We start from the raw sequence: 12848 nt of genomic DNA, 5'->3' as shown, positions 1-12848 counted from the left end.
AAATTTTAAACTTTTTTTTAACCTAGAAAAAATGTTACAGTAGGATTTTGCAATATTTTTGTTCTTACTGTTTGTCTCTTGTCATGGGAAAGTGAACCAGTCTAAATACTAAAACATGAATATGCATGTAATATTATATAAGTAATACATACTCTAAGTTTAAATTTGAATAAAAGAAAAAAAATGCCTCGCAATATATGTAAACAGCTTCGTCTTGGAATAGACAAAAACAGCAAAATCAATCAATCTAACCAAAAGTCACAGGCACCAGCCCTCCAACCAAGATGAAGTATTGGTAGTCGAAGAAGTTAACGGTACGTCTGGGAAAGTTGAATGTCCCATGTAGTTTGATGTCAAAGGAAGAAAATATGTCTTCCACATTCTTGCTAAGGAGAAGGTCAATGGCCTCTTCAACCTGCAAAACAACGTCAGCATAAACATCTACAATAAGGCGTTTTGACACCTTTGACACATTGTAAATTGGAAACGAGTCATCAGTTTTACGCTTATCAGCAAAAATCATAATTGTAAAAGAAATGAATTCAGATCATCGGTAATTGATGCTTTAGTTAAATTGTTTAATAAATGTGCTGTTTTTTTTTGTGATTTGGGACTTAATCTTAAATCCCATAGTTCATCTTAATAAATCCCATAATAGTCCCACTAAAAAAACGGTCTTATTAAGTTGCCCTGGGTAAAATAAAGAAAAAAGGCATGGTCACCCATCGGTCTTCACTATCAACATGTAAAGACTAGTACATTGTTCAAATAATGTGAAAATGATATCTGTGCTCATTGAACTGTGTTCAATTCATCGAAGTCGTGACAGTCCTGTGACCACTAAAAGTTCTAAAGCTACAGTCAGATTGTTTTAATTCACAAGTTCATACCATACCAGTTGCGCATACAGTTCCTGGAGGTCTTTAATCAGCTGGAAGGCGATGACTGGGTCAACTGCGTGCAGATCCAACATGTCACGGACCTCTCCGATTGTATTATTCCAGAATTCATTGGCAGCACAAGCTGGAATGAAACGAAACAGTGATTTAGGTACATTTTTAGTTATTTATTTCAGCTTTATTTTTTACATATATTTACATAAATACAAATGGCTAAGGGAAACAGGCAAATGCCTTTATAAGCTCCCCGACCACTTAATAATAAAAATAATAATACAAATAATAATAATAGTACCAAAAAGTAATTATGAAAAATACATGTAATACAAAATAAGTCACACGAAGACTTAAATAACAATAATTGAAACAACATTAATTTCCTATTATCATCCCTTAATGTTTATTTCATTAAAAACAAGGCAGTGTTCTACTTTCAGGTATGTGTTTCTTCAGATGTAACTGCACGTTGTTCTGTGTGTCCTGTCAACAATGTCAGAGGCTTACAACAGTTCTGTACATCTTGTATCCCCACTGGATTGTATCGTTTTATAGTAAGTGTTTAAAACTTTGAGCAAAGACTTCAGACTTTCCAGGTTTTTATCCCAAGATTCATTCCCTGATGTTGACTGATAATTTTAGATATTGCATAATTTTCACTTACTTGATGGTTCTCTTTTGACAACTTTGACCACTGCAATTCTACTATCGAGGCGCTGCTTGATGAGATGTTGTTGTCTCTTGTATGTTGCTAAGAAGGCATGCCTTTCTCCAGGAGGACTTCTTTGTGTCTGCTTGGACATATCTTACAGAGAAAGAAAAATATATTCTGCTGAATCTTTATTTTAAAATTTTAATCAATAAAACTGTAATAAAACTTGTTATAGCATTTTCTATATTTCATTTATAAAGAAAAACTGTCAACCAAGTGTAACTCTTTTATAAGGTTGCAATAGACATGTTCCCATTACCAGTTCTCTTTCTATCTTAAAAAAAGAAAAAATGCTCACTTGTTGCAGTGGACACACTCCTTCGGTAGCGATGGTATGATGCTCCTGCTGACACTGCCTCAGCCTTGTCTAATCTACAGCCAAGCAGGGTTACAACTGCCTCCTGAGACAATTAAGAAGATATGATATGATATGGACACAATTATGGAAGGATATGATGGCATTACGAAGGACGCACATTGCTGGGAATTGTAGAACCAGTTATTACTGTTATACACAGAGCAGTACCACGGAATTAAATTGTATTATAATTTTGTGAAAATAATGCCTAGATTAGATATGTATACACATGATTCATAAGGTTTTATTCACAACTACCAAGGCTTTATAACACCATATACACCCCGGGACGGTTCATTAACCCTTCATCCATGAACCAATTAAACGTCTTCCTACCTTTACTATTTCGATCTTTTGGCAAGTCTCCTCTGTTGTTCTTCCATCACAAACTTGCAGTGACAGTTCAAAAACTACCCTGTGGTCGTCTGGGTTCACGACCGAGTACAAAATGTCCACCAGATCTGTCACCTGCTCCTTTTTGGAAAATACTAAAGAGAATGATAGTTAATGCATATGGTCATCTTAAAGATTAAATAATTTTCTCTCTTGAACATCACAATAGCAGGTTTTTCAAGACAAGATCAGACGATGGGAGTTTTTTTTACATTGTGTGCCTGAGGTCTCAATTAAGATAATTGTTGACAGTGTCATATTAGAAGCAAAGATAATCATGGAAATCAAAACATTCCTCACTTTGACTGGTAATGGTTAATAATGCCGTTAATGGCTACACATGCCAACTTTACAGCAAAGTCAGTAGACTTAGAATTTAGTACTTAGCATACATGTAGGTAATGATATTTCAACATATACGAAGTAAAAAAGCAACAAATATTTGACTAAACGCGAAAGAAGAAAAAGAAGAAGGAACGGGTGTGTGCCACAATTTTGAAATGCATAAGGAATAGCATCTTACCATTTTGTCTTTTTGGAACGGTTTCATGAATTGTCCAGTGACCAACAGCAATAGTTAAGTGACGTCCACATGAATCCAAGTTCACAGAAAAGTTAGTAGCCAGTTGGTGCAGCTGTACACAACATGACATCCCAAGGCAATCTCCATGTGGGGCACAGGTGATGTTTTCATCTTCCTTAGGTTTCAGACTAGGACAGACTGTGGAAAGAGCAACCGGACTTTATATACATGCATGGCTTATAAATGTTACTGCAGTAGTCTGGAATCTTACCATGACTAGTCTGTGTAACGTAAACTCTGCTTCCCCGGCTTTAATGGCCCCTCCCCGGCTGGATGTTGGGCGGCCGGAAAACTGTTAATGGATTTAATCAGGCTATGCCCTGAGCTGTACTGAAATATTCAATTCATCTCATACAAGTTAGGGAGTACAAGATGTGTACATATTACTTGGGTGTCCTAACATTGTATATTATTAACTTTTTAATACGATAATACATTTAGTGCTGCTTTAGAAAGTCCGAGAAAGGTACTGTACTGGCTATACAGTGACTTAGATTCTGAACTGTCTTGGACCCCTTTTCCTGATAAAGACACCGTACCTTGTCCCCTGTAGTGGCGATTAAGGTCCTGCAGACAGGATCCGATGTCCCCTTGTAATGTAGCACGCATGTGATGTTGGTTGAAATTGTTGTCCCGCAGAGAACGTAAACCCACTGAAACAGACGGGAGAAAAGGAAGTCAGTAATCTAAAAAAAGAGAAGGTGGCAATGGCTTATACAGAAAAAGGACATACGAAATCTCTATCAAAATAATAACAATAATAAATAATTTATCAAAATAAGACTTCAAAATAAGAACGTGGTTACAGAATCAAACAAATAATATTAGAACCTGTCATATTTCAGTGGGTTCCCATGTGGTTAGAAAAGCATTGTTTTGCTTCTGTCCAAAAATCTACCAAGGTATTAACTAAGGGTAATGTCCCGCCCCGAGGTGAATATGGTGTGATAAAGCCTTGTCAGTTGCTATAACCACCGAATAAAGCCACCAAGTGAGCGCAGCGAACTGACTTTATCACACCATATTCACCGAGAAAGGGCGGAACATTAACGCTATTATCATATAGCTTACACGATAGCCTATCCAAACTGATGCAGTGAAGAGTGACACAATGTACAATTTACCCCTTGCACCTGCTGAATAGAACATAGAATATTTGTTCCATCTGGAGTCACCTGAGGTCACTGGGGGGTTCACGTTCTATGGCCTTCTATCTGGGTCACAGTCAGGGAACAGGTGCTCTAATGGGAGTCACCCGAGGTCATCGGAACACAACTCAAGTTATTTTTGGATTTTCTAGAAGTAGAGCCGTGTTCTATTGCGTCACCTGAGGTCATATGCGGGTGATTATTCATTTTGTTTAATGTATGGATTGGGATGAATAAATACCCGATTTTGACTCTATTTGTGACATTACGGCGACATAAAGAATGTGGAATGGAGCCTTCTGATTGGTCAACGTCACCCGGCTGTATGATAATAGTGTATAACTGTGGATAACTGCTTTCTCCTCTTCTTCAAACTGCTAATGGGGTCACTCTACTAAATTAAATCCTATTTTGTAAAATTTTTCTTTGAATTAGACAAAAAACTTTAACACTGCTACATTATATTGAAGGAGTATGGGAGTCTATGCATACTCTCTCTCTCTCTATCTCCTTCTCTCTCTCTCTCTCTCTCTTGTTAAAATATTCCTTACGGATAACTGGATCCTGTAAGGAATTTCCCAAAACCTAACTTTAGACATGAAAAAGAAACAAAAGGATTTATTTATGCAATACGTAACAGCATCTCCTTGTTTAAGGCCAGCCACACCTTGAGCATGTTCATGATTTATAACTAGAACTAGATAGACTAGTTAAATCCAAGTTAATTATTTTCTAATATATCCCCCAAAACATTATGATATTTGAACATAAGCAAAAATGTAAAATAGAAAGATGTCACCATCTGTGATCTCCACACCCCTCCGCCGCCTCCCACAGCTGCTTGGCCGGGGAATGACGATGTCTGACACCAGATCAACGTCTATAAAACAGATCCTGTTCACACAGACCAGCAGGCTAAAGGTGCTTCTGAACTGTTGGTCGTCAGTCAACATCACGCTGTATCTCAGCTTCAGGCTGTCTCCAAATGATTCATACTCAAACGGTCCTGAAATATATAATCACCATCATATGTTGATAAAAGTTTAACATAATAACAATCTTTACAGGTAAATCTATTACGGGGAAGGGAATGAAATATGGCAGGATTATTACATGTTTCGTCCTAGCCTGCATGTATCGTGAATTATCAGGAAGGGATTTCAGGCTATATTTCATACAGATGTATAGAAACGACTTCTCTTTAATACATTATCATGAATTTGTGACATAAATATATTTTTAGGGTTATCATGGCCGTGGGTTTTTGTAAAACAGGTCTGACAATCCGATTTGCTTGATTCGATATAATTAGTTTAAAATCTAATCTGTGTTGGTACTGGTAATATTATCTAAGAACCATCATTTACATGTGTTGTTTTCATTTGAAAGGTAAGGCATACCTGCCGGGGGGGGGCATTAAAGCCGGGGACGGCAGAGTTTGAGTTACACAGACTAGTCATGGTAAGATTCCAGACTGCAGTAACCTTTGTAAGCCATGCATGTATATAAAGTCCGGTTGCTCTTTCTACAGTCTGTCCTAGTCTGAAACCTAAAGAAGATGAAAACATCACTTGTGCCCCACATGGAGATTGCCTAGGGATGTCATGTTGTGTACAGCTGCACCAACTGGCTACCAAAATTTCCGTGAACTTGGATTCATGTGGACGTCACTTAACTATTGCTGTTGGTCACTGGACAATTCATGAAACCAATATTATCGAAAATCTAATATGCGTCTAAGAGTGTGTGAACCTTAGAGTTAAACCTGTTAATAGTGACCACACCACTTTAAACAGAGTGGTTAATGGATGTGTCTATGTCAGGATAAGAAACTACTAAAGAGTAGCAGACATGGCCACGTGCTTCAAGAACAGACTCTGAATTGTGACTAGTACATGTTTGGCTGTAGTTGATAGTATACATGCATTATACATGCAAAACGTTGATAAAAACAGGATAAACGTATTTACCTTCTCTGATATCATAAGTGCTGCCAAACTTGATGTTTCTCTGCATATTCTCCAGATTCAATCTCAGCCCAAAGTTAGGAAAACATGGCATAATCTCAAACGAGAACTGGAAAATAACAGAAAAGATTAGTCATAGTATGTAAACTCTGTTATATATGACAGTATATGAAATGCGTTGTATCTTGTACAACAAAAAAATACTGCAGTAAAAATACAACAGCAGTTCCGTAAATTTAAAGTCTGTTACGTTAATGACCATGACATCAGTATCATTAAAAATTAGGTATCATTTACAATCGAAACAAACGTTTTTTTTTTGTCTTTTTTTAATGCATGTATTTTGTGAATATGAAATTGCTACATACTACATCACTGCCAAAGTTTGATAATATTATTGTATGATTCCATTTAATGTCATTACAGCTGCAGTTTTAGCTACTAGAATTATTTAGAACATGTAAATTGTTTGCAGTGAATTCAAGGAGCTGCAAACAATAAAATTACACCAAAAAGCAGTTACTCAAGCAACTGGATATGATTTTGGAGACGGTCAGACGTTTCAGCTAGTATCCACTAGCTTTCGTCAGTGACTGAGAGACGAGAGGAGAAATGCAGGTTTATAAGCACAAAGTATTGATTGATATGAAAATAAAGTGAATTAATTATTAAAGGTCATTTGCATTATCTTGTCTTGACTTGTCTGACTTTTGTTCCCTTTTAGACGTCCAAAAATTGTCTTCACTTTATAAGTGCTGTAATTATAGTAACTGCTGTATACTGTACCTGAATCTTTGGTTGCACAACTTTGAGATCAAGAATGACATGACACTTGATACCCTGGCAGTAAGAGAGTGGGGCACACTTAATCATTCCCTTTGTTGATGAAGATGCATTTTTAGATACGTCTGCCAAGGGGCAATCAGGAACAGATTCAGCATCCAGTTCTATAGCCCACTCATCTGGCGATCTTGGATCAACAAAAAACATATTTCAGTTTTTATTTTCCATGATATATGTGTAATGGGATAGACATCTGTACATTAATCGTGGTTATCAAAGCCAAAAATGTACCTCAAGAAAAAAATCAATGAGAAACAAATATATAGAAACTGTTGCATTAAATGCTACTGTACGAATTATCAGATCATCAGATGTATCGGTACCTGAGGTCATCTACTTCCATTCCTAGTTCTGATGCCACAAATGGAAGAATCTGTTCCTTTCGTAATGTAGATGGCAGCTCTTTGATGGTTGCCAGGATATCTAAGGAGAAACCAGACTAAAATTGTATCTCAATATAAAAGTAATAAATCTGTTACAATCATCTTCGGTAGTCCTTCAAAACCTTACTACCTTGTCTGTACCTTTGATAACTTTATATATGTGAGTCACTCAAGCTAAATTATGTTTTGACTATGCCACTGTAAAACGAATGAAAGTATCACAACCACAAACAGACATAACAATGCAATATTTTTGTGGACCAAAATCCACGGCGGTCTGTCACTACGGCATTTTTTCCCATTGCTAGGGGGGTTCGAAAACGTATCAGGTTACAAGACGCAAGTTTGGCCTGTTTTGAACTACCCGTAAAACCACTTGAAAATAAACAAATAGTATTGAAGGGTAAATTCCGTCAAAATAAAATGGAATTATCGTGTTTACAAAGGTTTAATTTTAGTTGTTTAAGTTAAATTTCTAATTTTGAAAAATCTCGCTCCGAAAGACGATTTTTTGCGGGATTTGGAGCGCCAGTCCGAGTCATCCTTTTAGGCAAACATCGTTTAAGATTGGCTGCGTATGTTACCCAAAATCCCAGATTTTTATGTTTTTCGACGACTAGGAATAAGATCAAAAATCGTGTCTTAGGAATTTTTTAATTTCTGATTTTAAGTATAGTTTTTGTCGACATAAATGTGAAAAAACGGCATTTTTTGACATTTTTCGCACTCAATTGCTCATAAGTCAAAATCAAGGTCCTTTTTCGAATATCCCTAAGACACGATTCTGGACAAACCCGTTACGGTTATTTTGAGCCGTCAATGAGATATGTTGGACTCTCCATGCTTCCAATCTTAAACGAGTTTTGCGCGAATGTCTTACGGCATGAATATGAGGCAGTGTTTATTTAGGCTGGCGAGTACAAGCATTGCGATCTTCCAGGTCACCCACAATAACGGCAGTAGCTTCGTTTCATGTTCCAGCCCACTACAAAATGAAGGCAGACATGTAGTTGTCCAGGAAATGGTATATATTTGTTAAAAGGTGGATTTTTTTCTGTTAGGAGGTACACATGTAAAAAGGGGCCGGAAGACCCAGGTTTACTGTAAATAACCGCGGGTGACCTCATTTCGAACACCGTTCTATTCGAATTACGTCAGATCGAACATGGTTCGGGTTCTACTGCAGGTGGGGAGATCGGGGCCCAATTTTGACCACCGTGATCAGATGATGACAGTCCTCTTATTCAGATAGAGGAAGCAAAATACTAAAATACTAATGACACATACAGTTAATACCTCCAAAAGAAAGCAGCTCTGCATTACCAGGACCATTGGAGTTCTTGGCTGGGGTGATTATATGCACTCCCTCTAAGAGCTGTATATCTTGTTGAATGTTGTCGATGGTAATAGAAACGCTGAAATCTACTTGAAACTGTCTTCCATAGTCAAAACTGTCCATCTTGTACCTGCAAGCAAAATAATCAACAGTCAATAATGCGTATTTTAAAAATAGGTACTGATTAATTTAAGGGAGTTATGTCATGAGTAATTATAATAGAGTTCAGCATCATTTCAAATTAGAAAGCACTAGATTCTGATATTTCGAGACTGTTATAGATATTTTCAAAGTTATGTATATAGATTATTAAGGGTATATAACACCCGGTGCTATATTATCACGTTTGTTCACCCTGATTGAAAGTGCATGGATTGGGGCATACAATCATTAATTGCCATGGTATAAGTATTTTAAGTCTCATCCCCTTGATCAAGTTGAACGTATTGGAAATGTAACGTAACGTGTTGATGCAGAGTGAAATGTTATATGAACTGAATGCTTAATAGCAAGCTTACGCCAGTTTGAAGATGTTCCCAACAGACGCAACCTGTTGAAGTCCCCAGGGTACACCAAACAGGCTGACATTGAAGTTTTTATTTGCGATACTGAAGTGGAACTCAAAATCATCTGGGTCAACTTTGAAAGTCAACAAGAAGGACCTCTGAGCAACCTGTGGATTAGTTATCATACAGTTATTCAATGAGTACATGTAGATGTATGTGACTTACGTGATAAATGTCACCATGGCAATACCGTAATTGTATTGACGAGAGAAAATTTCCCAATATGGAGTTTTTCATACACTTGTACATGTACGTGTATATAGTTTGGAACTACTATCTATTCATTTTAACATAGTGAACGTTTCTCACCAGCAAGTCTAACTCCACACAACAATGGATTCCAGAGCAGTCCTGGTTAACTGCGCACCGTACACCATCACGCTCTTGTAGGGGGATGTCAGGGCAGCTAGTAGTGCTTGTGATAGCTGCCATGTCACATGTTAAATCAACGAAATCAAAAATGCCGTAATGACGGAATACAGCCTGTTGGGTTATGTTGGCCACGGCGTTTCCTGCACTGTAGCCTACATCTGACAGGAAGGAAGACACTGACGAACCTGGAAGAAACACGTGGAGAAATAATAAGAAAAATATAATCATCAATTTGTGAGATAAATGAGAAATCCATTTTGTAAATGTAAACAATTACCCCTGAAACATTAAATGCAGCATCTTACCAGAGCGCTAAAGCAAAACAGCAGATACTACATGGGATACAAATAGTATCAGCACTGGATTATACATATCGTTTTTCTTCCATTTTGTATATGTTTTGAAATTTATGTTATTTATGCCATCTTGAAATTTATGTTATTGTAATATTCAAAACTGCCACTGCACCCGATCAAAACATAGTTTATATGGCCAGCACCACTTATCAAAATAAAACGTATAAAACAAAATAAAACGTCTAATGTAATACACATCTTGTTTTTTGTAAAAAAAAAAGAAAAAAAAACGGACACCAGCAGGGCCAGGGAATATGGTCCAAGGTAAGGGAATAGGAAAAACCGCCCAGGGTGAAGGACCTGTATTGCTATGTGTTTAGTATATTTATTTGGTGACAACGATTAAAACAATTAAAAAAGCTTATTCGTACCTGGCAAGGAGAATGGTTTGCTCAAGTCTAGTGTAGGTTCCTGGAACATGTGCCCATTTAATATGGGGATGCTTAGATATCTCCCTTCAATATTGACGTCCACTTCAAGGTTAGTCTTGTACTCGATACCAATCTTATCCACAGCGTATCTAAAAAAACAACAATAGGTCGGTGCCATCCAGTAGCACTAACAACCAAGTCTGGAAAATCAAAATTTGTAAATCTTACGCTATAAACTGACTTAAGTATTGTGTTATCAAACATGTACTCTTCCGCAAAGCCGGCCATAGAACTAAAACTGATTAGTCGCCCACCTGATTTTCAACACATCGCCTACAGTTTGAGACTGCTGTAGTCCCCAGGGGAAAGTGAAGATGCTGGGAGTCCAGGTGACACTGCCGAATCCTAATGACAGGCTATACACACTGGTGTCCACTTTAAACCAAAGCTTGAAAGTCCTGGTAACGATCTAAAAATGGCAGTTATTAGATGAAAAGGGGGCATTTGGACCAGCAAATCATCTAAGAGACATAACCTAAGAAAAGGCTTATCAAAAATGCTGTATATACTTATAAATCCCATATTATGCTAGGACATGCGAAAGATCTTCAATATGTGTATCATACAATGTAAGAACAAAAAGGTGCACAGTCTGCTTTATACCTCTCAGAGTGTTCATTGCAAAACATAACTATCTTAGTTCCTACAACATTAACTCAAAACATTTAGACGTAAAACTGAGAAATAATTAGTTTTTAGTCATAATTTCTATTATTTATCAATATTTTTCCTACAAACAATAAAAACTGATAAATGAGTAATACCTTGAAGTCTACGACCATGCAACATTCTATCCCACTGCAGTCTTCAGTATAATCACAGGTGAGAAGCCCAGGTGTGTTTGGCAGGGTTTCGTTTTGGTTCGAGCATGTTTCAGGAACTTCTTTGTTAACTACGTCTGCACACGGCTCACTCAAAAATAGCTCAGAGATCTCGAGTGAGCGGAACAGCGCCTCGACTGTCACGTCCATGGCACCAACTGCCATATTTCCAAGGAATTCACTAAAGCCAACTATGGTACCATTCCCTGAAGAAGGAAACATCAGTTCTTTGAACATTTTTTTCTTAAACTCTATTAAGCACATAATAGAGAAAAGCTTGTCAACAGCAATGACAAGATCATATTTTTTATGATGTATTGAATTTTAAACAACAAAACAAAAATAAATATGTTAGTGTCCAAAAGCTAATGTAACAGATTGCATGACCCCATGTAACCAGTCGTAGTCATGTGCATGCAGAGTGTGGTGTTAAGTTGGAAGACAATAGTTACTCAATGAAGTTACTCAAATAATTTAATGTCGTACTTGTTAGCTTGCTGTATTAGCATGTTATATTGTGTATGTTTAAATTTTGTATCTTTTGGCACCCCAAATCAGCCATGCTGCCTGGGTTGCCAATGTATTGTCTTGTTACAATTGAATTGAAATAAACAGTTACTCAAACAACTTGATAGAGTTTGAAATCTCACAGACATCTCACTGTAACATGCACTACTTTTCGCCCTCGATTTAAATGAGTCACGGTCGATTGTCCTAGTAAAATATGTCTTAAGATTGCAAGGCCTTGGATTTACTATATCCCAGATCCGAGCCAGCCGATAGCTAATTACGTTATGTCAGCCTTGGTTTACTATTTTCCATTAGCCCGTGTCCATTAAAAATTGAATGATTCCATATAGAAAGAAATGTGTTGAACCCACCTGGAAGTGTAAACCCTGAAGTAATAATAGGTCTGAGTACAGTAGACCCGACCAATAGTGGGAAATGGACGTGATCCTCGGCAGATCGACGGACAAACTTGCCTAACAGACTCGTCACAGGGGAATCTACTCTGGCATCGAGGGACAGACTCAGGCCAAACGCTTTCTGAGCTGTCAGGTCCTCGATATTGTATCTGTGATTCATGACAAAAATTCACATGCTGTTTTGTTTTGAATAGCTGGGTTCTTTGATAACAACCATTTTTACGAGCCACAGTGAACCATGTAACACATTTAGTGCACTATGCCCCAAGTAACAGCTAGTGTCAGGGCACGTCAAACCAGTAATTCATCGAAACGTCGGCTCGAAAAAAAATGGTTGTGATCAAAGAACTTTGCTATCCATTCGTTTACCAACCTGATGAAATTATTTACGTGTGTTTTGTTTTGTTTTGTTTAAACATTCTTTCAAAGCAGAAAAAGACTAAGATCAACTAAGCTGCAGTGTTAGTAAATGAAGCCTCAAAGTATCAACATGGAAGTTGTAATGGGAGATGCCATGTGGAAGTGCTATGCTGGTCCCGTTTGATTTTGCACAGGCGCAGACCTTCTACCAACGTGCTGCCATGCAAAGAAATCGCGAAAATGTACCGACTTTTTAATTATTAGCCAGGTAGTGTGCAATGATCAATACGAAAGTTAAAGTCATTAGAAAGAGGAATCGCTCATCATCATCATCATCAACATTCGTCGTTCCTGGTGGGTTGGAATCAGTGATGTTGGCAAATAATTCACTAATTAA

General features: G+C 37.4%; 2 protein-coding genes across 2 annotated transcripts; both read right to left on the bottom strand.

The window, feature by feature from the left end:
• Nucleotides 1–247: 247 nt before the first annotated feature.
• Nucleotides 248–2000, bottom strand: LOC109464308. Its single transcript, XM_019761261.1, has 4 exons — nucleotides 1907–2000; nucleotides 1561–1701; nucleotides 896–1023; nucleotides 248–415 (listed from the first exon to the last, which is right to left on the bottom strand). The coding sequence occupies exons 2-4, from the start codon at nucleotides 1697–1699 to the stop codon at nucleotides 248–250; spliced, it is 435 nt and encodes a 144-aa protein (XP_019616820.1). The 5' UTR covers nucleotides 1700–1701; nucleotides 1907–2000.
• A 3627-nt stretch (nucleotides 2001–5627) lies between these two features.
• Nucleotides 5628–11330, bottom strand: LOC109464307. Its single transcript, XM_019761260.1, has 10 exons — nucleotides 11109–11330; nucleotides 10599–10753; nucleotides 10285–10433; nucleotides 9495–9742; nucleotides 9138–9292; nucleotides 8580–8749; nucleotides 7224–7323; nucleotides 6844–7027; nucleotides 6061–6166; nucleotides 5628–5632 (listed from the first exon to the last, which is right to left on the bottom strand). Exons 1-10 carry the CDS (start codon nucleotides 11328–11330, stop codon nucleotides 5628–5630), a joined length of 1494 nt encoding a protein of 497 aa, XP_019616819.1.
• Between the last annotated feature and the right edge of the window lie 1518 nt (nucleotides 11331–12848).

Source organism: Branchiostoma belcheri, unplaced genomic scaffold (assembly GCF_001625305.1).
Source record: "Branchiostoma belcheri isolate BF01 breed outbred unplaced genomic scaffold, Haploidv18h27 scaffold136, whole genome shotgun sequence".
NCBI lineage: Eukaryota > Metazoa > Chordata > Leptocardii > Amphioxiformes > Branchiostomatidae > Branchiostoma > Branchiostoma belcheri.
Note: the sequence above shows the minus strand (reverse complement) of the source record. Positions and strands in the feature narration are given on the sequence as shown.